Raw genomic sequence first — 25,049 nt, forward strand, 5'->3', positions numbered from 1 at the left:
CTGTGTCGGATCATCAATACATAAAGAATAACACAACATTCTCCTTTGACTACAAAAGTTAAGCTCCATTTGTCTGGTTCCTCTGTTACATCACAGCCCTCCTTGACTCCGGGTCAGCTAGCAACTTCATCCCTTCACAACTCTGCACTGACCTCCAAATCCAAATGTATTAACATAAGCCTCAAAGTCCAGTCAGTAACTGGCAAACTCCTTAATTGATCATCCATCAACTTTTAAACTAGTGAACTTGTTCTGATAGTCAGTGGTGTGTTTTCCCACCAAGCAAACCCCGCAATTGCGTGGGGCCACGGGGGCTTGAGGGCCCCCTACTGGTCACAAGGTGTGCGAAAGTATGTTACGTTTATTCAGACCCAAATCTAATGTACGGATAAATCACGCATGAGCGAGAGATGTGCGAGTATGCACTCAGAATAATATTTGCGCGCATCCTCGTGAGGGCACATATAGGCTGCTTCATGAGCGAAACTCTACGGGAAAGCGCACCTCTGCTCAGCGCGCACAAATGCAGCCACACAAGTGCTGTAATGAGGGCTTGCTTGACTCTCTCGCTCTCTCTCTGTGCTCTTGTAACTGCACAACATTCACTTGATGGTCAAGTTTACTTTAAAGACGTCGGGCTTGGCACCTGTGATTGGTGGTTTGGTTTGATGACACGCATCTTTTGTTCCACACTCGTACAGGTATAAACATGATAAAGACACCATGCAGGGGTTTAAATCACGTCGAAAATACATAAATAATATTCTGTATCTCATCATTGTCATTAAAATCTCATCTTCAGTGTATGTTTAGTCTATATGCTTGTATCTCACAGTAAGATTGTTTTTGCAATATGAACATGAGAGTTAATGTGATTGTCATCCATAAATTCAAGCAATAACCAACTTACAGTGTTGTTTGCTGGTGTTTGTTAGTTCAGATTGTTTGATCAGTCTGAATCATAATTGCTTCCTCTTTTTCCTCATTTAGTTTTTTTAGTAAGATGTCAGACACTGAAGCTGCAGTATTAATTATATTGGTTTAAATACATCCTAAAATACATTTGCAAGCAAAATATATATCTGAGAGGGGCGTGAAAAATGTTTTTAAACCAACAATTTTTGTCATACCAAACTGTAACAATTTAGTGTTATTTTAAGCTGTGTACAACAAAATAAACCCGGTTTATATATATCTCACTTAATTCTATATACTGAATATTATTGTTGTGCAATTCAAATGACAAACCTTGGGCAATGCTGGGGGATGGGGGGCCCGGTTCTTGGACTTTGCTAAGGGCCCCCAAAATGGTAAACACACCACTGCTGATAGTGGGACAAAGGTGGTTAATGAAACATCATCCGGAGCTCCCTTGGGATACCGGTAAATTTAGAAGATGGAGTGATTCCTGATCCTCATCATGGTTCACCCGTACCAGTATGCTCCACATCTATTGAAAAGACCAAAGGTAGATGTTCCAGTCACTATTCCTGAGAAATACAATGCCTTTTAGGACGTGTTCTGTCTCAAGAGAGCCCCCTCAACTACCACCTTATCGGCCATGGGACTGCTCAATTGATCTCCTACCGGGTGAACCAGTGCCTAAAAGTAAAATCTTTCCACTTACCATCCCCGAATATGAGGCCATGGAGAAGTACATAAGTGAAGCATCACATCAACATCCCCAGCTGCATCTTTATTCTTCTATGTTGCAACAAAGATGGCTGCCTCCAACCCTGTATCAATTACAGGAAACTGAACTAGATCACAGTTAAGTTTTGTTATTCCCTTCCTTTCATCCCAGCAGCTTTGAAACAACTGATAAGTGCAAAGATCTTCTCAAAACTGGATCTGAGAAGTGTGTATAACCACATCAGGATCCAAAGTGAGGATGAATGAAAGACAGTTTTTGAGACCCCTACCAGTCATATTTGGTCATGCAGTATGGATTAGTCAATGCCCCCTCTGTCTTCCAAGATTTCATGCATTCCATCTTCAGAGTCATCCAGAACAAATTTGTGAGACAATGTACTCATCTACTCTTATGACTTGTAGGAACATCATTGGCAGGTGAAGGAAGTCCTTAAAAGACTATGTCATCACCATTTATATTTAAAGGCTGACTCAGTTTCTGTGCTATGACATCTCTCCTGAAGGAGTGTATATGGACAAGAGGAAGGTAGACACCATAAAATCCTGGCCAACCCCATCAACGTGAAAGATCTACAGAGATTTCTGGGTTTCACTCATCTCTATCAGCATTTTATCCACCAATTCAGTCTCATGGTTCAACCATTAACATCCCTTCTCAGAAGTAAGCCTAAAAATCTCACCTGCACCCACGAAGTAGACCAAGCCTTTTAACACCTGAAATCTGCATTCTGCATAGCACCCATCCTCATTCATTAAGACCCAACTGAACCCTTCATCGTGGAAGTGGATGCTTCGTCTGTTTTACTTGTTACTTAAATCTAAGTAACAAACAAAAATACATAAGCGGAATGGTGACGGCGAGTTGAAATCTGTTCCCATCAGTGTTAATTTCGTTGACGAAGACGATGACGAAAAATATTCGTCAACGAACCTTTTTCACGGACGAAAACTAAATAAAAACTAAATAAAATCATATATGATGACGAAGACTGTAACGAAATATAACTGACACTTAAGTCAACGAATAAAAATAAGACGAAAATGTTAGGGAGGGACGAATGGAGAAGAGATCCAATCAGAGCTACTCATTTTGTGGGACAGTTGGGAAGAAATCCAATCAGAGCGAATCTTTGAGGGTAGGTTGATCTACACAGGCAGCAGTCGGACTCGGCAGAGTCATTTTGAAAACCCGCGGCAAAGTTTGTTTTCACAACAGGTTGTTTACATTATATTTAGTTGTACAGTCTTAGTTCCCAGCTTTGGCTGATTTCAGTTGACTTCGCTCGTTAGCAACACGCTAACGTTTTGCGGTGCACCCGGTCCAAAGACATGTCTCATTAACAACAAAAATGTCAGAGCTAGCGTCTAATCTGGTCACACTTCAAATATGACAAGACGACAGCCTGTAAAAATGACTCATCCAGAAATACATGCCAAGGTAAGCATACACGCTAAGGTTATTTTATCAGATAAACCACAGTGTTTTCGCTAAACTTGGTATAACATAGAAACGAAAGGAATACACATCTGAACTGTATTGATTGTATTGGGTTGTCTGAATTAATACTGAGTATAAATATTCAGTGTCCTCAAATTGAATGAAATGTGTAACGTTACTATTATAGTAGATGTTGTGGTTTTACATGACTGGACAAAGTGCGTGCGTAAGTGCGTGTGTGTGTCTCTGTCTGTGTGTCTGCGTGCGTCTGTGTGTGCATGTCATTTAGGAAGAAGGCATATCTTTTTCAGGGACCATGTATATTTTTAGGTAGAGCGGGCCTTATGCTTATTTTATGTGATATTTTTTTTTGGTGAAAAAGCCACGGTCAGTTTTTTGACATTAAGAATAAAATAAAATACGTGTTTTCTATAACAACCATTAAATCTGTGTCTGTATTGCATATTCAAACCTTAATAACATTCCATAACAGACTAAAAAACTTAAGACTAGACTAAAACTCTTATGATATTTCGTCGACTAAAACTAGACTAAAACTAAAAGATTTCAGATGACTAAAATAAGACTAAAACTAAATGGTGTGTTATTCAAAAGACTAAGACTAAGACTAAATCAGAATTTGCTGCTAAAATTAACACTGGTTCCCATGCCCCCACCCCCATTTACACTCATGCATGTGTATGTAGAGCATCTGTCAGTACCTTCTTTCTTTAACTCATTTTCACTTCAATAGACAGTCATACAGTACTAAAGCATAGGAACTGCTTGCTTTTTGAATGCACTGAGCCAGGAAGTGAAACGTTCATTTGAAGTTTTGTCTTTGACCAACTCAGATCATCACATGGCTCATCATCTGATTCTCTTTATTATTTTACTTTACATAGCAGGTAAGACACAAACATTTGACTTTACAATCTCTTGGGTGCTTTCTTTGTGCAGTACATATCTGTATAATCTGTCTTAATATATATATATATATATATATATATATATATTACTATATATTATAGTAATGTAAAATACATTATCACAATATTACAGGGAACATATGGGGTAAATTAAAAAGTATTGCATTAATTAGAATCTATTAAGAATTTAATTAATTTATTTCTGCTTTAGTTTGAGTAGATGTTTACGCCTTTTATGATATCCCAATTTATTTTTGTGGTAGAAGTTGGTTTGTTGTAGAGTTGAAGGAAAACGCCACCGTTTTTTTTATATTTACTATGTTCTTACCTCAACTTAAACAAATTAATACATACCTATCTTTTTTCAATGCGTGCACTTTTAATCTTTGTACAGCGCCTCATGAATGTGTTAGCATTTAGCCTAGCCCCATTCATTCCTATGGCTCCAAACAAAAGTATTACCTCAAGTTGAGGTAAGAACATAGTAAAATATTAAAAAGTGGTGGTGTTTTCCTTTAAACCTTTAATTATGTTTAATAATATTATGCAACAAATGTTATTACGTATGAACAGTATGATAATATGAACATTTCAAAAGTTGGTTAATATAAAATTACAGTTTAAAGCATGAATGTCTTGTTATGAATATTCTGTTTATTGTGTTATCTACAGTTACCGTGAGCATTACAACACTATACCATGTTAGTGTAAGAGAAGGAGGAACAGTTACTATCCCATGTCTATATGACAGTCGCTATAAACTCAACCCAAAATATTGGTGTACTGGGACATTTTGGAGCCTGTGCACTATAACGGCACATACAGGACATACAGACAAAACAGGAAAATGGCTGATAACAGACGACCTATCCAAAAACATTTTTACAGTTCAACTCAATAATCTGACAACCTTTGACTCTGGATTTCACTGGTGTGGTGTGGGCATTAAAGACAGCCTAGATGAGAAAGCAAAGTTGTTTATAACTGTTCAAACAGGTAAGGAAAAAAACATTTTCTACATTTTCATGGTATGATACCCTACCTGTTATTGTAAAAAAATTCAAAGTTGTTCCTCTTTATATTCAGCTCCTGATGTCTCTGTGATGTCCAGCAGTGTAACTGTAGATGAAGGTGGTAATATCAGTGTACAGTGTCTCTACACTTCTACATATGAGAATAAACACAAACAGTGGTGCAGATTTAAAGACAAGAAATGTGACACAGTGGGAAAATCTGGCACATCCCAGTATTCAGTTGAGATCAGTGATGATGGGAGAGGATCTTTGACTGTGGTGATGTCTGGACTGATGAAGAGTGATTCTGGCTGGTATTACTGCTCTGTAGGAGATCTACAGGCTCCTGTTCAACTCATTGTTCAATTGAACAGTACATGTAAGCAACTGATTTTAATTTAAGGGTCATGCATTCATAGTTATTTTTTAAAATGGGAAGTGTGTAGTTTCAGTGAAACAAGCTGCTTCATTCATCAGAACTTCAAAAAAAAGCTTTACAGACTTGGGAAGAACCGCATATTTACACATTAAGTGCATGTAAACAAATGCAAAAGATTTTATTTCAGGCAGTGTTCAAATTGAGGAATCGTTATAAAGCAAAAAAATATACAGTTGGGGGTCCCCTGCTTTATATAAAAAATAAAATACTAATTAATTAGTCAAAACTAATTAAAATGAATTGGAAATTCCCATGCTCCGCTGCCACAAAGTGCCATTATTTGTCCCGATTTTGCAATAAAATAATACAAAAGATAACTGTCTGAAATAAATGTAAACTCTCAAGTGTGCCGCATGCTGTTTTCTGGAGGAATTGACAGATTTTTAGATTTAGGATTGGGTTTTTTTTTTAAAAATTCTTCTCATACTATTATTTCAATTATTTGAGGTTAGGGTTTGAGTTAAGGGTAATTTGGGGTTTCTTTGATTAAAACGTTGACCCAGGACCAACAAAAAATGTTGATCCAGGATATGAAATCACGGCGACCCTATAATGGCAGGGAGCTTGGCCGGGGTGGGTCGGGCTTAGCTAGGGGACCCCCATAATCTTTGACATAATTCAAACAAGGATTATAAGAAATATGCAATATTAGTTAATGGCATTGAAGGAAAGTGATTTGTGCGATGTCATGACTGGTTTGCTGGATTTGTAAAGTGTGGACGCAAGTGCAGAGTAAGACTGAATAAATAACATTTAATAATTTAACAGGAAACAAAACACTGGAATCAAATCAAGGCAGGTAAGCAGAACAAAGGAACAGGGTACAAACATAGTAGCAACGACAATGATCCGGCAATGAGTGTGACACAAACACTGGTATAAATACACAAAGACTAATGACACACAGGTGGAATGAATGATGTGATAATTAACAAGTGTCCAGGTGATGACAATATAGAACAGACACAAAACATGACACGGATCATCGTGACATGCGATCTGTTAGAAAAATGTTGAATTGACAAATTTTTATATTTATTGCATTTGCTTTTGCCATTCTGTTTGGCACTGCTTGTGTTTCAGATATTACATAAATTTGCAAATGTAAACAGTAGGCCTATATACCATGTCAATTTGAATAATTGAGCATCAAAAATCTCAATTTTTTCAATGTTGTTTTTTAACTTCATGTTATACTGATTTTGTCACGGTCAAGCTGTGACAGGTCTTGTTTCTGTTCCGATTGTCGTCACCTGGACATTGGTTAATTTATCACCTGATTCATTCCACCTGTTTGTCATTAGTCTGTGTGTATTTATACCGGTGTTTGTGCAATACTCACTAGTGATGGGAGAAACGAAGCTTTTCGAAGCTTCGAATCAATTGAACCAATTGCTTTGAAAATTGATTCAGTTTTTCGAAGCAGTTCGAAACACCACACACGCTGGCGACCCCTGCTGGTCAAAATAGTGTAAAGCAGATATGGCCAAACATTTTACACTTTTTTTTACAAAATAATAGCAATTTTTTTATTAAAATATGTTAAAAAAATTATTTAACTTAATTTAGACATAGTTAAAAGTGTATTATGTGTTTTTAGTTTTATTTAGGGCAAACAAATGATTAAAACTAACTACCCTTTTAATTATGCACATTTTTGTCATTAAATCTGTCTATAAACAATAAATAGATAAAATGGCAGTGTTATTAGTCAGAAGGATAAATGTTTTATGAACTTTTATAATAAAACTGGCCCGAGTTCACCGAAACATATAAGACACTGGTCATGTGATCAACTCCCCCTAGTGGTGAATCGTCGGATTTTCGAAACGTTTCGAAACAGTTATGACGTAATGAAGCCTCGTTTGCTAAAATCACGTGACTTGGGCCAGTTTGAAACAAGCTCCGAACCACTGATTCGAAACAAAAGATTCGTAAATGTTTCGAAGCCTCATGAAGCAGTGCTTCGAAAACGACCATCACTAATACTCACTGCCGGATCATTGTCGCTACTTCCATGTTTGTACCTGTGCTTCGTATTACGTGTTCCTGTGTAACTTACCTGCCCGTTGTTTGATTCTCGTGTTTTGTTTCTTGTTTATTATTAAATGTTATTTATTCATCATGAACTCTTCACTTGCGTCCTCACTCTCGTTACCAGTCATGACAGAATGATCCAGCCATTAAAGGACGCAGCGAGTTCAAGGAGTGGAGCTTCCCCAAATATTTTTTTGAGGGGGAGTAGTGGACTTAGGGATCTGCCAGCCGCTAAGTCCCGACGCCCACTGGAGCTATCGGAGAGGGAACGATCGGTGCTCCAGGCTTGGCTCAAGTTGGCGGCAGCCACGCTCAATTAATTCCCCGGGGTGGTTGTCCCAACTCATGAGCCGGTTTTTGGGAGGCTCGAGTCTGCTGTATTGGTTCCTCTTATGGTCGAACCTTCTCGGTCGATTCCTGGGATGACCACCGCCGTGTTCGATGCGGTTCTTGGGTCGGACGCTGCCATGCCCAATTTTTTCCCCGGGATGGTCGCTGCTGCATACGAGGCTGTTTCCCCGAGACGGGTGGAGTTGGTCCCCGGGATGATCAAATCCTCATTGGTTCCCGTGAGGGACGAGTCGTCTGAGTCAGTTCCCGTATTGGTTGAATCTTCTGAGTCGACTCCCGTGATGGTTGAATCTTCTGGGTCGGTTCCTGTGATGGTTAAACTTTCTGAGTCAGTTCCTGTGAAGGTTGAACTTTCTGAGTCAGTTCCCGTGATCGTCAAGTCATCAGTCTGTTCCCACGATGGCTGTACTGGTGTTGCTGGATTTGCCCTGGCCTCCTGTTCTGTAGTATCCGCCTTGGTCTCCAAGCCCTCCATCCCTCCCCCAGAGTCACCCTCCCAGACCTTTTGATTATGTTTTTGTTGGAGTGTCTGGGAGCCACTCTTTAAGCAGGGGGACCATGCCAGGTCTTGTTTCTGTTCCGATTGTCGTCACCTGGACATTGGTTAATTTATCACCTGATTCATTCCACCTGTTTGTCATTAGTCTGTGTGTATTTATACCTGTGTTTGTGCAATACTCACTGCCAGATCATTGTCGCTACTTCCATGTTTGTACCTGTGCTTCGTATTACGTGTTCCTGTGTAACTTACCTGCCCGTTGTTTGACTCTCCTGTTTTGTTTCTTGTTTATTATTAAATGTTATTTATTCATCATGAACTCTGCACTTGCGTCCTCACTCTCGTTACCAGTTGTGACAGAATGATCCAGCCATTAAAGAATGCAGTGAGTTCAAGGTGTGGAGCTTTCCCAAGTATTTTTTTGAGAGGGAGTAGTGGACGTTGGGATGCGCAAGCCGCTAAGTCCCTATGCCCACTGGAGCTATCGGAAAGGGAACGGTCTGGGCTCCAGGCTTGGCTCAAGTTGGCGGCAGCCACACTCGATTCATTTCCCGGGGTGGTTGTCGCAACATATGAGCCGGTTCCTAGGAGGCTCGAGTCTGCTGAAGTGATTCCTCTTATGGTCAAATCTTCTGGGTCGATTCTCGGGATGACCGCCGCCATGCTCGATAGGGTTCTTGGGTCGGATGCTGCCATGCCCGATTTATTCCCTGAGACGGGACAAGTTGTCTGAGTCGGTTCCTGTATTGGTTGAATCTTCTGAGTCGACTCCCATGATGGTTGAATCTTCTGGGTCAGTTCCTGTGATGGTTGAACTTTCTGAGTCAGTCCTGTGATGGTTGAATTTTCTGAGTCAGTTCATGTGATGTTTGAACTTTCTGACTCAGTTCCCATGATAGTTGAACTTTCTGAGTTGGTTCCGGTGATGGTCAATTCATCAGTCTGTTCCCGCGATGGCTGTGCTGGTGTTGCCGGATTTGCCCTGGCCTCCTGTTCTGCAGTATCCGCTGTGGTCTCCAAGCCCTCCGTCCCTCACCCAGAGTCGCCCTCCCAGACCTTTTGTTTATGTTTATGTTGGAGTGTCTGGGAGCCACTCTTTAAGGGGGGTACCGTGACAGGTCTTGTTTCTGTTCCGATTGTCATCACCTGGACATTGGTTAATTTATCACCTGATTCATTCCACCTGTTTGTCATTAGTCTGTATTTATACCTGTGTTTGTGCTCACTGCTGGATCATTGTTGCTACTTCCATGTTTGTACCTGTGCTTCGTATTACGTGTTCCTGTGTAACTTACCTGCCCGTTGTTTGATTCTCATGTTTTGTTTCTTGTTTATTATTAAATGTTATTTATTCATCATGAACTCTGTACTTGCGTCCTCACTCTCGTTACCAGTTTTGACAGATTTGTTGTCTGCTGCTTTTTGTCTCCAGCTCAGAAAGATTTAAGGTTGGATAATGTTGCTGCTCCCATGTGAGTAATGTATTTAAAACTGAATCAAACTAATAATTAAATCAGTGGCCAACTGCATAAACAATAGCAACTAGGATTAAGACTGTGCCTGTGCCCGAAATTACTGTAACAGTATTTACTGAATTATAGGAAGTACCCACTGCTCTATCATTAATACTGTATTTTCTATATTGTGTGTGGTGCATTCTGCCATGTCCTCTGACCCACAACCTTTATCCTGTATAGCTCCAGTATGGCTGAGTTTTAGTGCATTGCGTTAGCAGCACAAAAGGTCATGGGTTTAAACCCAGGCAACCCACATGCTGATAAAAAAGTATATCTTGTAAAGCACTGTAATGCACTTTGGATAAAACCTTTATATATACCTGTATATATATATACAGTAGTAAAGTAGAAGTGACGTGATTATCAAGTATGGTAACCCATACTCAAAATTGAATCTCTTTAATTAACCCATCAGTGTGAGTAGTGAACACACACACTGGTAGTCGTGAACACACACACCAGGAGAGAAGGGTGCCTTGCTCATGGGCACCTCAGTCCCAACAGACCGGCAATAAAAATTGAAATAGTGACCTTTGGACTACAAGCCAGACTCTCTAAACAACAGGCCTCCAGGTGATTTCGGACGCAGGCAGCGTCTTAAAAACTAGTCTGATCTGTTCTTACTTTTCAAATTCAAATACCTCTTTTGTAATTAAATAAAGTTATATAAATGTATAACCAATCTTGAAGAAAACCAATTTCATGACTAACTTGTAAGAATAATCCAAGCAGTTTATGCAACTGGCCACATTTCTTTTTTGTATATTGTAATATAAAATATTTATTTCACTTGTCAACATTTTAATCCCTTATTATTCAATTTATAGTATCAGCTCTGAATGCAAAAACCACCCAATCATTATAAATAATACAGAAGACAATACGTGTCCATCGACTGACCACCGCAATGGGATTTTACAGTTTCTCTGGATAACTGGTCTACTAATGCTGCTACTGGTGGTGGCTTTGTTAACCTGGTGGATTAAACGAAAACAAAGTCAGTTTTCATTACTACCTTTTTTAATTCATTTCAAATTCAGGATTTATTATATTGTTGCATTAGTTAACTTATATAACATGATAATTTTTTAGTTCTATTGAGTCAATACATTGAACAGTAGTAGCACATAGTTTATTTTGTGGTATTTTAATATACTTCTTTCTGCATTCAGATGGGGATACGCCAGATCCCAGTTCTGTGGTATGTGTTTATACAGATCATTTCTACAATACTGTAACATGAATTTACATCTATCCCATTTAATTAACCATATAAATATAATCTAAAGATATGTTCTCTCTTTATGAACAGGCAGAGAGATCTGTCTGGTACGGTACTGTTGTCTTCAAGAAAGCAAACAACGGCTCTATTGTAAGCTTACAAGAACCACATCCCAGTTCTGTGGTATGTGTTCACACAGATAAAATACTGTTATATGAATTTACATCTTTACCATTTAAATAATCATACTGTATAAATATAATTTAAAGAGATTTTTTCTCTTTATGAACAGGAAGAAAGATCTGTCTGGTACAGTACTATAGTCTTCAAGAAAGCAAAAGAAGATGAAGATGACGACGTCTTTATTGTAAGCCTACACTGCTGATAAAAAACAAATAAGTTAATGTAAAAATAGTTCAGAAATCGCATACTGTGACAGTAGGTACTGATGAAGTATCTACTCATTGACCATTGAGTCAGTACTATATAGTATGAATATGGAAAGTATGAATGAATTTAGACGTACTGCATCTGATACATCATGTGATATGATGTCACTTACCATCGGGTCTGTGCAGTGCCAGATGACTTTAAGAGCAAAAGGGGCCCCCTAGTAGTTTGGGCTTCTATGCACCTTGCGTACTCTGCGTATAGGGAGGACCGGCTCGGAGTTTCAGACACAGCCAATCTTTCATGAAGCAAATACGTTTATGTAGTGTATGTCGGACATATGTTTTCATGTGTAAATACAAACAGTAGCTTATTGCTGAGGGCCAGAGCTGGAGTGCGTCGCAGTGTACAACAATACGTAACTAGAGAGTTATTTCCATGACAACCACGTCACTCACGCCTGATGCCACCGGTCATTACAAAGCGTCACAAATCTCATAATTCATAATTTACTGGATAGTCTATTTCTTATGTTTCTTTAGCTTGTTGTATATTTTCAGGATTATATTAGCAACCTTGAATAAGCACAGTGTGCATGCTGAAAGTCTTAAAAGCATAACGAAATTATAAACAAATATTTTTCACATTAACAATGAATTCCTAAGATTTTACTTTAATTTGATTCACCTACAACGATTTGAATTTACAACAGCATTCAGCAACTTTGAATTTAGGCTTTTGTGACAGCGCTGTAGTGAGACTTCTGACTGCCAAAGATAGCGTAATTTATTATCTATGAATTATAATATTTACTTGGCTCTGACAATAAAATACCACTATAATTTTTTTAAATGTTTGTTGCTACAGTTTTACTATTGAATTTATTGGCAATAATTTTATTTGTGTGTGTGTGTGTGTGTTATTTGGATGACCTTCATTGCTTTTCCTTTTCATTTCCTGACACACAGTAAGAGGTGGTTTCCCGGACAGGGTTTAGATTGATCCAGAACTAGGCCTTATTTATATTAGGATGTTTAAGTCATTTTTACTAGCAAACCTTACAAAAAACAACACTGGTGTGCATGTTGAGGCATAACAATGGCAATATGTTTGAAGATAATGTCAATACAAGGTGTTTTTAAATTAAGGCAGCTCAAAAATGCATTTTCGTCTGGCATAAGCCCTGCCGGGAAACCACCCCTAAATGTTTAATTTGCGAATCTGAACATGTTTATCGTGGCCAGGGTTGGGTTAAGATTGTAAACATCCTTTCTCAATATTCTGTTCATTTTATTAAAAATTCCCCTTACAATGTTGATCCCTTTTAAACATTCAGGTTATACAGTAGGGTTCATTTTTTAATCATTTTTTGTAAATTAAAGATTGTGATTTTTCCTTTTATTCATTTTCTTAGGGCTGTTCTACTGAAAAGGGTGATGAAGTGATCTACAGTGCAGTAAAATATCTTAAATAACAGGTGAGTTATAACAAGTTGTCACGGTAAGAAATGGATTTACGTCTTGTTTCGTTTAAGACATAAGAACAAACAGAGACCATTATACAAAATATGAAGCATTTTTGTTAAAATCAACATATATTTTTTAAACAATTTCATCTTGAGTTTGTAAGTTATGTCAAATTTTCACAAGCCAAAATTTAAAATAGTAACAAATAACTTGCTGTGAGACTTGCATCTTGACATGTTTGTTTTAAGGGCTTAATGTTGTTCTGCTTTCCTGCTCTTCTTATTAATCAATGTGAGAAGTAAAACTAGAACCTGACAGCACAACAGACATCTACAGTACTCGTATACCTGCAGGTCTCTCAAGTCTCACACATTCACTGTGAGACACACGCATTTCAGCCAGTTCACACGTCATATCTTGTATTTCTTTCGCTGAGAAGTAAGAGAACGTTTCCTGCTATACGGTTTCAGAAGTAACAATGAAAGATGAAAGATGGGTTCAAGTTTACTACGTGGTAACTAAACATTTTTTATACAGAGATAGTGTGTTAAAATAAGCACATTTTAGTTCATGTTCATTGTGTCTCAAAATATCACAGATAAGTACACTTAGATGTTCTTTAGATTATCTAAAGTAGTACTTAAGAAGAATTTTTAGTATCTTAGGTACAAAATTTGTGTGCCAAAATAGGTGAAAAAGTCGTACACTCTCATAATGTATAATACCGTTGGAACTGTTTGGGGCCAGATTTCATTTTAATTTTGATACATTTGTATTTTTTAAAATATATACAACTATTTGAATTTGTCTGTCTTTTATCAGACTTACCAATTGTTATAATTTCTATTTGTGCTGGTCAATTATAAACAAAAGGTAAAATGCTAGCAAAAACTTGAGAGAATTGGGTGGGGCCGAGGCACCGCTGCTGCAAAAACCTGAGTGGCCCGGTATTACTTTTGGTAAAATTTAAGAGCTCTGACATGATACACCAAATTTCAAGTTACACACACTGCAAAAAATGACTTTCTTAACTTAGTATTTTGTCTTTTTTTCAGTACAAATATCTAAAAATTCTCAAATCAACTTTCTTAATGAGCAAAATGACCTAAGAAAATAAGATACAAAATGGTCCCAAGCTATCATTGGGGCAGTACCCTCTTAGAAAAGTCCTGTATACAGATATGCATACATTTGGTACCAATACATTATGTACCTCTAAGGTACAAATATAAACTCTTTAGGTGCCCCACTGACAGCTAGGGGCCATTTTTTCTGACAGTGTATGATAGTTAGATATAAAGTTGATGTCTTTAGTTGTTTCATGTTAATTTTTTTGTATTCCCTAGATATGTACACTATGGGTGAAAAGTTTGGAATCACTTACAAATTCTTTATATAGGGGAGAGCGGGGGCGAAAGTACAATTTTTCAGAAAAACTTAATTTAAAAGATAATGTTTTAGACAGAGATATATTTTTGCTGTGGTCAAAAACTCACAAGTGTGCTCTATCAATACCAGGTGTAATTTTGTAAAAATGTAAAACAACTTCAGTATAATTTCACTTTAAACATAAGTAGTGCATTGTAACTTTTGACCCCACCTGCAGGGATGAAAGTAACACAGGTGGGTCAAAAGTAACACAACAAAACAAGATATTTATTTAAAATTTTAGTTTTATCAAATGTTTCAAAAGCAACCAACAGTAAAAACTTAAATTGTTGAGAATAAAACATCTTCAACAGTTTGAACACTATGAAAATGAATTTAAATCAAATTAGAATAATATAAATTTTCAATACAACAGTATTAGCAGCGAGACAAAAGTAGGAAGTGTTAATTTGGACCCGACAGGATCTCACATTTAAACCCGAGAAAAAACTCTGAGAAGTCAAACTTCAGGATGTGTTATAGCACTAAATAACCTGTAGGTTGATCAGTACTTTAACACATGAAACCAGAAACATATTGCGTTATAAGAAAAAAAGACAGCTTTTGGAATTTACTTATCATGGTTAAAAGCACCTTTCTGGATCTACATGCGGAAAACGGCGAGTACTGTAAATGACGCAGTATTTTCAGCTCAGTAACAAGTTTGTGTGTTAAAGATACTGTCATAGTTTGAAATGCAAATGTTATCAGGGCTCTGAGAAAATCGCTTTGTTACTTTCGTCTGTTACTTTTGCCCCGGTTCTCCCCTATATTTTTCCATGTTACAGAATAATAGCAAACTCATCAAAACTATAACATGACACAAATCCAACAGTAGAGTTATTTTGTGAGTATCATCCAAAATGAATCTGCAGTGTAGTCAGCCTACAGTAGAATTCCCAAAATGGAACTCATGGAATTTTATCAAGCAGCTTCTTGAAGCCTGAAGCTGAGATGAATTTTTAAAGAATATTGAAGGAGTTTATATCTGTTCTAGGCTATTATTGGCTTTTTCTTCAATTTTAAGTCATCAATTTCAAAAATATAGTTTTATATATTCAGGGGCCCTAAGCGATTCCACATATCGGGGCCCCAGTAGTCAAACTTGAACTCGAAACACTTTTTCTATGTATGAAGAGTATAAATGCAAAAGCAACTAAAGAAAAGATTTTGCATCTGAGCCCTTCTTATATTTTTTATTCTGTGTTTTTATACATTTGTAAATAATTACAAAGCATGATTTAAATTGTATGTAACCTGGAACGTTTATTTTTTTTTTATTGTAAAATCTAATACAATTAAATTCACAAACAAAAAACAAAATTAAAACTAAAAGTGCAGAAAGCAGGAAAGGGAGGGGATGCTGCATAAACAGTCGCTACAGATAAAGAGAAAATGACGTTGTCATTGCTCTGTTCGCTAAGTTTTTATTTTTAACGGCCACACACTATGAGATACAATTGCGCAACTCCCTTCAGAGTTTACACAGGAGTTGATCTTCTAGGGGAATAGGGCATAGGGATGATCACTTCCTATTAGCCCCCTGTCCTGTGTGCTGTTCGCATCGCTATTCATTTTCCTGGCTATATTCACCGGCTGAGTAAACTCAGCTACAGCTTCTGTGGGACTCTGTAGACAGAGTAAAAAGAAGCAAGTTTTGAGAGTTTAGCCGCATTATTTTTTCCTCCTTTTTTCAGCTCAGCTGAGGAAGCTGCATTTCATTGTTTGTCTTATTTCTAAACCTCGCCTTCTGCTTGCAAATTCTCACTCTTGCTCTCTCTCTCTCTCTCTCTCTCTTACTCTAAACTCTGTCTACTCTGAGTCTCATCTGGCAGCCGTTGAACTGCTTACGCATCTGCAGCTCGATAGGAAAATTTCATTAGGCTATTTATGATGGGGGCATGCTGTAATAATAACAATGTCAAATCTTAATGGTTATAGACAGGACATACAATATATGACAGTAAACTAATAAGTTTTATATGATTTACACAGCCTTCTTGGTATTTGTCAGGCTGCTTACCTCGCTTATTGGTTAAGTCCGCCCCAATATACAGTACGGTGCAAAAGTCTTAGGGCACCACCATCAGACTTGTTGTTTTAGAAATTTTAATGTCCATCTATATTTATTTTTCAATTTATTTTATTAACACACAAACAGAAAACACAGGAAATATGTAAAAAAAAAAATCAGGCCTAAATGTCTTCTTACAGAATCGTCGGTGTTTAGTGTGACCTCTCTTGGCACGAAACACATCTTGAGCTTTTTTGAGGAGACCTGAAGTCCTGAAGTCATTCGATTAGAATTTGAAATTAGGATTTAATATTATTTAGGTTTAAGAGATCCTGCAGTTTCCTGCTATTGCTCAAGTGAAAGGGGAGTTTACCCTAAAAACTTGACACATCAGTTTACATTTTTAAACAGTTTTTAATAGCATAGACATATTTCCTGTATTTTCTGGATGTATTCTATTAAAGAGACTGAGAAACAATTATATATAATCACTATAACATTGCAAAAACAACAAATCTAATTGTGGAATGGTGGCATAAGACTTTTGCACAACACTGTATATTTTTTATTTTTGTTAAATAAAAGTTTTGTTTTCTAATGAAAGATATTAATATGTTTTGCACAAAAGTAATTTAAAGAAGATAAACATACAGTACACCTTCAGATTATAAGATTTTTAGGATCATATTAAACATTTCAGTCAAGTGATTCCTAACTTTTGACCTGTAGTGTAATGCTACGTGCACACTACCAGCGACTTTGCCAGTCTCTTTCAACGAGGTCGTCTTATTCTTTTTGTCCTAGTAATCTTATAACAAAAAATGAGTAACCATCCATTGTTGGACCAGATGATAGACAGATGACGTTTACTCCATGATTCACTCCCATTGGTAGTCGTTTCCGTAAGTCGCTCATCATTTGCATAAAGTTGACGGTTTTTCAATATTGTTGCTTTGCTGGACATGCCCCATCTGGTTGCCAAAGTTTACTGTCACGCATGCTGCCAAAATTGGGTCCAATCGGCAAAAACACATTCATTTTATATTACCCGAGACCTGATGCCGGTTATATTATACCCGTCCCATGACCATGGCACACGTGAAACCATTAGACCTGAACACCCTCGGGTCGCACCTCTGGTTTTCGGATCCAAGTGAATCGGTGAATGTGAACGGGTCACAAGTCTGTGTTTTTATTTTATTAATGTACAAACCAGCTCTTCTGATCCCAGCATGCAATTTTGCTTTAAAAGATGTCTGATAGCTGTCCAAACACAGTCCAGCCATCTAGGCTAAATCCAGGCAAAATTTTGACTGTTAGTGAAAAGTTTATCATAGTCCAAAAATAATGAAATAAAGTAACTAAATAAATGAAAGCAAACACCTTGTAATCACTGTTGACTTTGCTTACATAATGGAATATCAATCATCTTACAAGTTATTTTGGAAAAAAAACGACTTCTAACCAAATTCACGTTTATTTGGGCTAGAACTGGGTTACTCATAGCCCAAATATCCCGGGTCTCTAGTTAACCTAGATCAGGGTTTCCCAAATCTTACCCTGGAGGGCCGGAGCACTGCAGAGTTTAGCTCCAACCCTGATCAAACACACCTGAGCAAGTCTATCAAGGTCTTCACGATCACTAGAAAATCACAGGTGGGTAAGTTTGATTAGGGGTGGAGCTAAACTCTGTAGTGCTCCAGCCCTCCAGGGTAAGATTTGGGAAGCCCTGACCTAGATGGTGAAATGACGCTTATTGCTTGCTGGGATACACTGACACTATTCTGTTATCCTACTTCTGGTTCTCGGAGGAAGTCTTACTTTCACTTTCTTTTGATCACACACAAACACATGAAAATCTCAAATGAATGCATAATTTATTTGGATAAAATAGGTGGTCAATATTTGATAGACAATTTGACAGAAATACACAAACTATTGTATTCAGCTGAAGCTTGTATACCCTGATGTAATCACTACTCATCATTTCTCTGTATAATGCTGCTGGAAAAGCAAACAGGAAAACATATAGACACTGTCAAAAAGAAAAACAGTACTGTTATATAAAAGAAACTTCCATATTTATAACTTACAAAAGCAAAGCTGTGAATCAAGAGTCCAGTGTTTTTATTCACAGTGTTCCTCTAACAGAGGTCAAGAATATCGGGGCACACATCCCTAGAAAAAGAACTGCTTCACTTCGCTGATGCAAACATACACCCACCTGCTTTTGGTTCTTGTTTACACCCAGTTTCTTTCTCATCTGCCTTGCACATATAAATAAATACTCACAGGAATGCATGTAAAAGGAAGAAGATACTTGACATGAAGACAGCTTCTGCAAGAAAGACATCAAAGCTATTCACACTGCCTGACACAAGCAGAGAAAGTGAAATGTTTGACACAGGGATGTCCCATGTCCTTTACCGTTGTCTTCTTAGTTTCCGCTCAAACGAAAGTAAAACCTTCTCATAGCTCTCAGTCTGGATCATGTTCATTTCACAGTAACAAGAAGACATACTCCACTGTTTTTGGTTGATTTGTTGTACCTTTTCTTTATAAGGTAGGTAACAGTCTGTAAATGAAATAAAGGCTTTATTTCCATGAAAATTTGCCTTTAGGGTTGCTTTCAGAAACTTTAAGGAATAGCTTACCAAAAAAAGGAAATTCTGCATTTACTCCCCCTTATGTTGTTTCAAAACTTTATGCTGTTTTTGTTCTAGTTTAACATAAAAGGGAACTTTTGGGGGAGATTTTCACAGCTCTTTCTCATATAATGAGTGCTAATAGTGACCACAGCTTACAAACTCCAAAAGAGACTTAGTCCATACGACTTGTGCGCTGTATAGAGGTATCCAGTCATTCATCAAGAATCCTCCTTTTTGTTTCATGAAAAAATATACTGTATGGATTATATACTGTGTTATGGACTTGTGATCACAGAATTTTCTTTTTGGTTTCTGCTCTTGTAAATGGTCCTACTCTAACCCGATCCAGCCATCGGTCTGGCATGTGAATTGGGAACTCTAACAAGGAGACTAAAGGCCACGGCCTCTAGCATCTGTCACTAGAGCACCTCTTGAGGTCAGAGAGTAAGGTTTACTCACTGTACAGCTCTCACAAACTAGTTGGGGCTCCATTCCAAAACCTCCCCCAAACCTCACTTCCATCTGGGGCCCACACCACGGTAACCAGTCCTACTCGATCCCACACTAAATGAGACTTGAACCAGTCATCAGTCCGGCATGGGATTGGGAATTGGGCACACTAATGAGGATCATAAAGGCCACAGCCTCTAGCATCTGTCACTAAAGCACCTCTTGAGGTTGGGGATTAAGGTTTACTCACTGCACAGCTCTAACAAACTAGTTGGGCTCCATTCCTTCCTCCGTGCCAAAACCTTGCTCTCATTCAGGTGACTACCCTTCTGCAGAGTTCACCTCCAACCCTAATCAAACACACCTGAACATGCTAATCAAACTTTTCACGGCTACCCAAAAATGAGAGAAACAGGGTTGGATCTAAATTAGGCAGGAGGGTAGATCTCCAGGAAGAAGATTGGTGACCACTGCTCTAAAGGAATAAATTATTATTTAAAAGCTACTGTGTGTACTTTCAGCCTAATGTGCAGAGGCAGCCATAAGCTATTTGTAAGTTGATTTTACCACTCTGTAGAGCTCTGTAGCGCTTTTAAGATTTTGCGCTTTCATCTTGATATGGCAACATAGGAGCACTTCTGTATCTGTTTATCCAACTGTTTTGGAACCCTGCTCAAAATCAGTTCTGTTTGTTGATAGCTTTAAAGTATGGTATTCCTTTACTATCTCAAAAAAGTACTTGTGCTCTCTGAACAAAAAGAAATTGAGCAGAATAATGTCAGATGGCAAAAAACCCCACCAATCTGTGGTCAATTTGAATGCTTTGAAAACTACTGTAAGTCTTTCCATTTACCAAGCTTGACGGGGTCAAGCACAGAATCACTGAGTTACTGCTCAGCAGTGGATTTCATAAGCAATCTGTGTGTCAAACAGCAAGCTCTGGTTCAAAAACAAACCCTCAGGATCAGGCGGCGGACCTTCTCCGCCCTCTGCAGGAGCTCTGCGGCTGCCAATGCCTGGCCCTCTATCTGGGGTTAGCATACACTGACTCTGAAGCATCTCAATTGCCTTGAGCGCCACCCCCTGTTGGTTGGCAGTCGGATGGGGAGCCAGCACTGGTTTGGCACGGTTCAGCACATACATCTCATGGCCACGATCATCTCTGTACTCTTCCAGTTGAGCGAAAGTGGTAGGACCGTCGGAATAGTCATTGACGTAGAGGATGCTCTCCTCCTTGCTGGTACTATAACCACCCTCTTCCTTTTGTCGTTGCTGGTGACGACTATAAATCATGCAAAGCAGCAGCAGGGCCGTCAGGGCCAGTAAAGAAATGCCCACAGCTATGGCGGTCTGAGTGGCCGTGCCCAAAGCGTTGAAGTCCATGCTCTCCAGTTCATACAGCGGCTCCTGGCTTACGTCCACGGAGGAAGGATGATAGTAAGACGACGAAGAGTGTAGCCGAGGCCATATCACAGAGGTGGAAGAAGACGAGGACATGTTCACAGAAAGGTGAAAGGTCACACGAGCCACCCCTCCAGGGTTCCAGGCCTCGCATTCATATCTTCCAGCATGCGCCACAGTAACGTTACTGAGAAACAGCATCCCGCTACCAGTGTCTGGATCAAAGCTTTCTCTATCACCTCCATCTTCCACTCCACGCACCGGGCCCCGACTCGACGCTCCACCTTTTCCGACGGGTCTGGCAGTCACCAACCTTCCCCCATTCCTGGTATCTCCTTCTATTCCAACCTCTTGTACCAAACCCCTGGGAGACAGCTGGGCTTTACCATGAGACGCTTTTCTCCAGGTGACCTGGGGCTGCGGGTATCCAGACGCCTGGCAAGACACACGCAAGCTCTCCCCCAAACGCACGGTCAAGTGACTAGACTCCAGCTGCACTACTGGGGGGATGCATACTAGACTGTTTGCAGGAACCTCAACCAGACTGAGGTGGGAAAGGCGTGGTGGTTCTGCACACAACATCCGCCGCTCGGCTGAGCTCAGCAGTCTCTGGCCCTCTGCATTTATCCAGCCTCGAAGCCAGTGCAAAGCACAGTCGCAGCGCCACGGGTTATCTGCGAGATGGAGTAAGACAGGTTAGGGTATGAAAACATTGAAATCAAAGACTTTTAAACCTTCTACAAATTACATGCTTTGACTTCAAACATGACTCACCTTCATACTTTTTCTCCTCGTGTATTTATCTTTAATCTCTCTGACATCCCTAATCTCATTCTTTTTACAGCCCTACCTTTCGACAGATTCTCTCTTTTATCTTAAGAAATCATACATATCTGGGGAGAATATTTTGTTGTCTAAAGGTTTCTCTTTCATAGTTTATGAGTTTTAATGTTTAATACAACTGCTTGTATTTGGAACAGAACCCTCAACCCTTATTATTAACCTGTCAATGTGTGTAACCTGTCAATATCACAATACTGACAAAACTACAAACTAGCCAACCTCTAAGCAATCCATTGGCAACCACTGACAACAGGCAATTATTATGAAAGCTAATTTTTTACATGAGTTGGCAATGCTCACAACTTGATGTAGGGGTGCACGGGGCAAAAACTAACGTGGGGTTAGTTGTAACATGAACTGTTTACATTGTTGCACAATATTGAACGTTTTGTTTTTCCAATATTTTTGTCACGCTGCAAAAAGACAATCTCCCGCAAATTATTGAAAAAGTATAATGTTTTTCCAGATAGTTATTGATGAACAAGTGTTTTGGTGGCATGTAAGTAAATGTGGTTTTTTTTTTCGGTTTCTAAGTTGGGTGTGTAAGATACCAAATCCAATGCTATGTCATATTAATCAGTGTCTTGTTGACTAAAACATAGCATCGTTTTGAAATATGTCTGCAGCTCTTAGCAACTTTTTTGGTGGGCTTGAAAATATTTTGACCCAGTGGGGTTAATTGTTACGCTGTGTTACAACTAACCCCTCAGCACTAACGATATGCAAACCACTAAAGTTAGCGTAATTCTTGCCGTTTTTTTGAAAGATAGAAATCATAATGAAATGAATGGCTAAAATCAGACTTTGATGCTCATTATCTCAGAATTTGATTTTGAAACTGTAGCATGGTTATTACAGGCTGGGTCATATGTAAAAAAAAAAATGTGTCGTCATTGTGCTGCTTTTTCTCACATATTTAGACATTGTATCCATTTATAATTGAACTATTGTTAGAAAAGGGCTGGATGAATGAATACAGTGTGGATACCTGTCTATTATAGACAGACATATAAACAATCTCCACTTCAAGTATATAGACAAAATAGTATTTAAATATTTGCCTGCAAACTTTGTTTTTAGCATGCGTTACAACTAACCCCCTGCCTGTTACAATTAACCCCACCTATGGGGTAAGTTGTAACGTTTGCACTTCTCTCACGTTTGATGTAATTGTCCAAGAATGGTAAGTGCTAGAAACAAACTTCAAATGTTCATTTGTAGCAGAGATGTGTGTGTTCCTTGTGTAAAAATATAATCAATCAAACTTAAATATTTTTTGAATTATTTAGCCAAAACTATAAAGCGTTAGGTTGTGCCCCGCTCTTACCTACTCATGTACTGATGAACTAGAAACACATAATTTCGCAAAAAGATTTTCGCCAAACGATTTGGAAAAGGTATATTAAGCAAAACTGCAATGACATTTTTAGGTCACCTGATGCAAGTAAGTCACATAATTATTATTTGAAGATGATGTGGTATGTACTTAAACCTTCCAGAAACACCTCGATATGTGTCTGCTCCCAAGAGGGCTCCTTGCCAATATGTTAATGATAATACTCTTACATCTCCTTCAGTAAAAAAACGTCTAGTGCGGTGGATGTGATATTATTAAACCTACCAACATCAGTCGACGTGATGTTTGAAATGACTTATCGTGAAAGGAAAAACTATGTTTCAGTCACATTTCACAATATTCTTTTATCGACGTTTAGAAAATAACGCTAAAGTTTTGTGCAAATCTGCAATGGAAATGCATCTACTGATTTGTACACAGGGGTCATTTCAGAAAATAAAAAGGCTCTACCAAAACTGTTTCAAAAAAGATGGAAACAAAATTCTTTGTTTATATTGTGTAGGACATAATCTGAATTCTCATGAGACTGCCCATTTAATCCCATTTCTGTCTAGGAGAAACAACTGACAAAAGCTCTCACCTGTGACTCTCAGCACCTGCAGGCTCACAAGGGGTTTGAGTGAAGCAGGACTCAGAGTCCTTAGGTTGTTTCTGCTGAGGTCCAGAAGAGCCAGAGACGACAGACCCACAAGAGCTTGATCACCGAGCATCTCCAACCCATTCTCCTGAAGATGCAGCTCCTGTAGACGCTGGAAACAAATCATCAATATCTTCATCATTATAACCATCATCATCATCATCATTATTCTAAGCATAATCATGACTATAACAAACAGTGTAAAGCCATCTAGAATAGTGCAGCGTCATCTTTCTCTGCATGTTACTCAGAATAAAGTCAGTTTTAAATTTGCATGTTTGTTTGTTTTTTAAGGTGCACAAAACATAATTCTTCCACTCGACTGAAAGTCAAATGAGGTATATTAAGTTGTTTATATGCTGTTAAAGGTTTTCAGACTACATTAATCTTTATGTGTTTTAATTTAATTCCTCTCCACTTTTCCAGTCTTCTAGTTTTAGTCAAGGACTTTTTGTTTTAAAACACTGGTACAAGTGACCTTTAAAATTAAATGTAAAATTCCTTAAAGGGCACATATTATGGCCATTTTTACCAGATTTAAGTCTCAAGTGTGCCTAGAATATATCTGTGAAGTTTAAGTTTTTCATTTCCACTTTAAAATAATGGAGATCGACTCAAGCCACTGTGAGGTGCCTGCGGGCGGCGGTGCAGCATTTGCAGTGTTGCCAATCTCATTATTAAAATCTATAGACGTAGTGTTTAGTGTTTTAGCGATTAATGTGATACTTTGGGAAATGTATAAAGGTTAGTATAACTGATGTCTCTGATTTATTTATGAAAGACAAGGTTTGTATTCATTTTGTTTTTTATGGCCTATTATTTTTGTTTGTTTTTCGTACTAATATCTGGCAACATGGGGTGAACAGTAATCAAATAAGGCACATCATTCAGTGCCTGCAGGTTATTGCTGACTTTCGTTAAGGAAAACGCAATAATCATCATATGATTATTTATTTATATGAAACGCTATCAACACTAGCAAAAAAACAGTAGAAAATAACACCAATTCAAATATGTAGAGCAATTGATTTTGAATGAAATATGACAAATATGCAAACACTGGCCATGAAAAAAGCTATGTTATTTCAATTTAAGATTTAACCTTTAAGTCATGCTGGAAACGTTCATAAGAGCACTAAACAAAGATCTTGTTTGGTATCTTGTAAAGGTCTTGTTGTTCACATAATCTTGCTTATTAAACTAATGACAATAATAAGCATTGTTGCATGAAAATAAAAAAATTATCCAAAACAATGTCCATCCCACAATTTGTATCAAAATTAGCAAAAATAGTACATTTAATAATTGTACTTAAAA

At 38.1% G+C, this 25,049-nt stretch overlaps 2 protein-coding genes across 2 annotated transcripts in view; one reads left to right on the top strand and one right to left on the bottom strand.

Annotated features, from left to right (window-relative positions):
• The first annotated feature begins 3,936 nt into the window (after positions 1 to 3,936).
• Positions 3,937 to 23,783, top strand: LOC135767107 (polymeric immunoglobulin receptor-like). The gene is made up of 10 exons (XM_065276736.2): positions 3,937 to 3,999; positions 4,693 to 5,016; positions 5,107 to 5,412; positions 9,792 to 9,831; positions 10,704 to 10,873; positions 11,049 to 11,077; positions 11,189 to 11,281; positions 11,391 to 11,465; positions 12,903 to 12,965; positions 23,650 to 23,783. The coding sequence occupies exons 1-9, from the start codon at positions 3,954 to 3,956 to the stop codon at positions 12,960 to 12,962; spliced, it is 1,143 nt and encodes a 380-aa protein (XP_065132808.1). The 5' UTR covers positions 3,937 to 3,953; the 3' UTR covers positions 12,963 to 12,965; positions 23,650 to 23,783.
• Positions 18,257 to 25,049, bottom strand: part of lrrc24 (leucine rich repeat containing 24) — a 46,760-nt gene continuing 39,967 nt past the window's right edge. Inside the window, exons 4-5 of the mRNA XM_065276709.1 lie at positions 23,676 to 23,844; positions 18,257 to 21,569 (exon numbers count right to left, since the gene is read on the bottom strand). Of these exons, the coding sequence (XP_065132781.1) occupies positions 20,389 to 21,569; positions 23,676 to 23,844 (1,350 nt within the window). The 3' untranslated portion in view covers positions 18,257 to 20,388. The remainder of the gene's footprint in view (positions 21,570 to 23,675; positions 23,845 to 25,049) is intronic.

Source organism: Paramisgurnus dabryanus, chromosome 6, assembly GCF_030506205.2.
Source record: "Paramisgurnus dabryanus chromosome 6, PD_genome_1.1, whole genome shotgun sequence".
NCBI classification, from domain to species: domain Eukaryota; kingdom Metazoa; phylum Chordata; class Actinopteri; order Cypriniformes; family Cobitidae; genus Paramisgurnus; species Paramisgurnus dabryanus.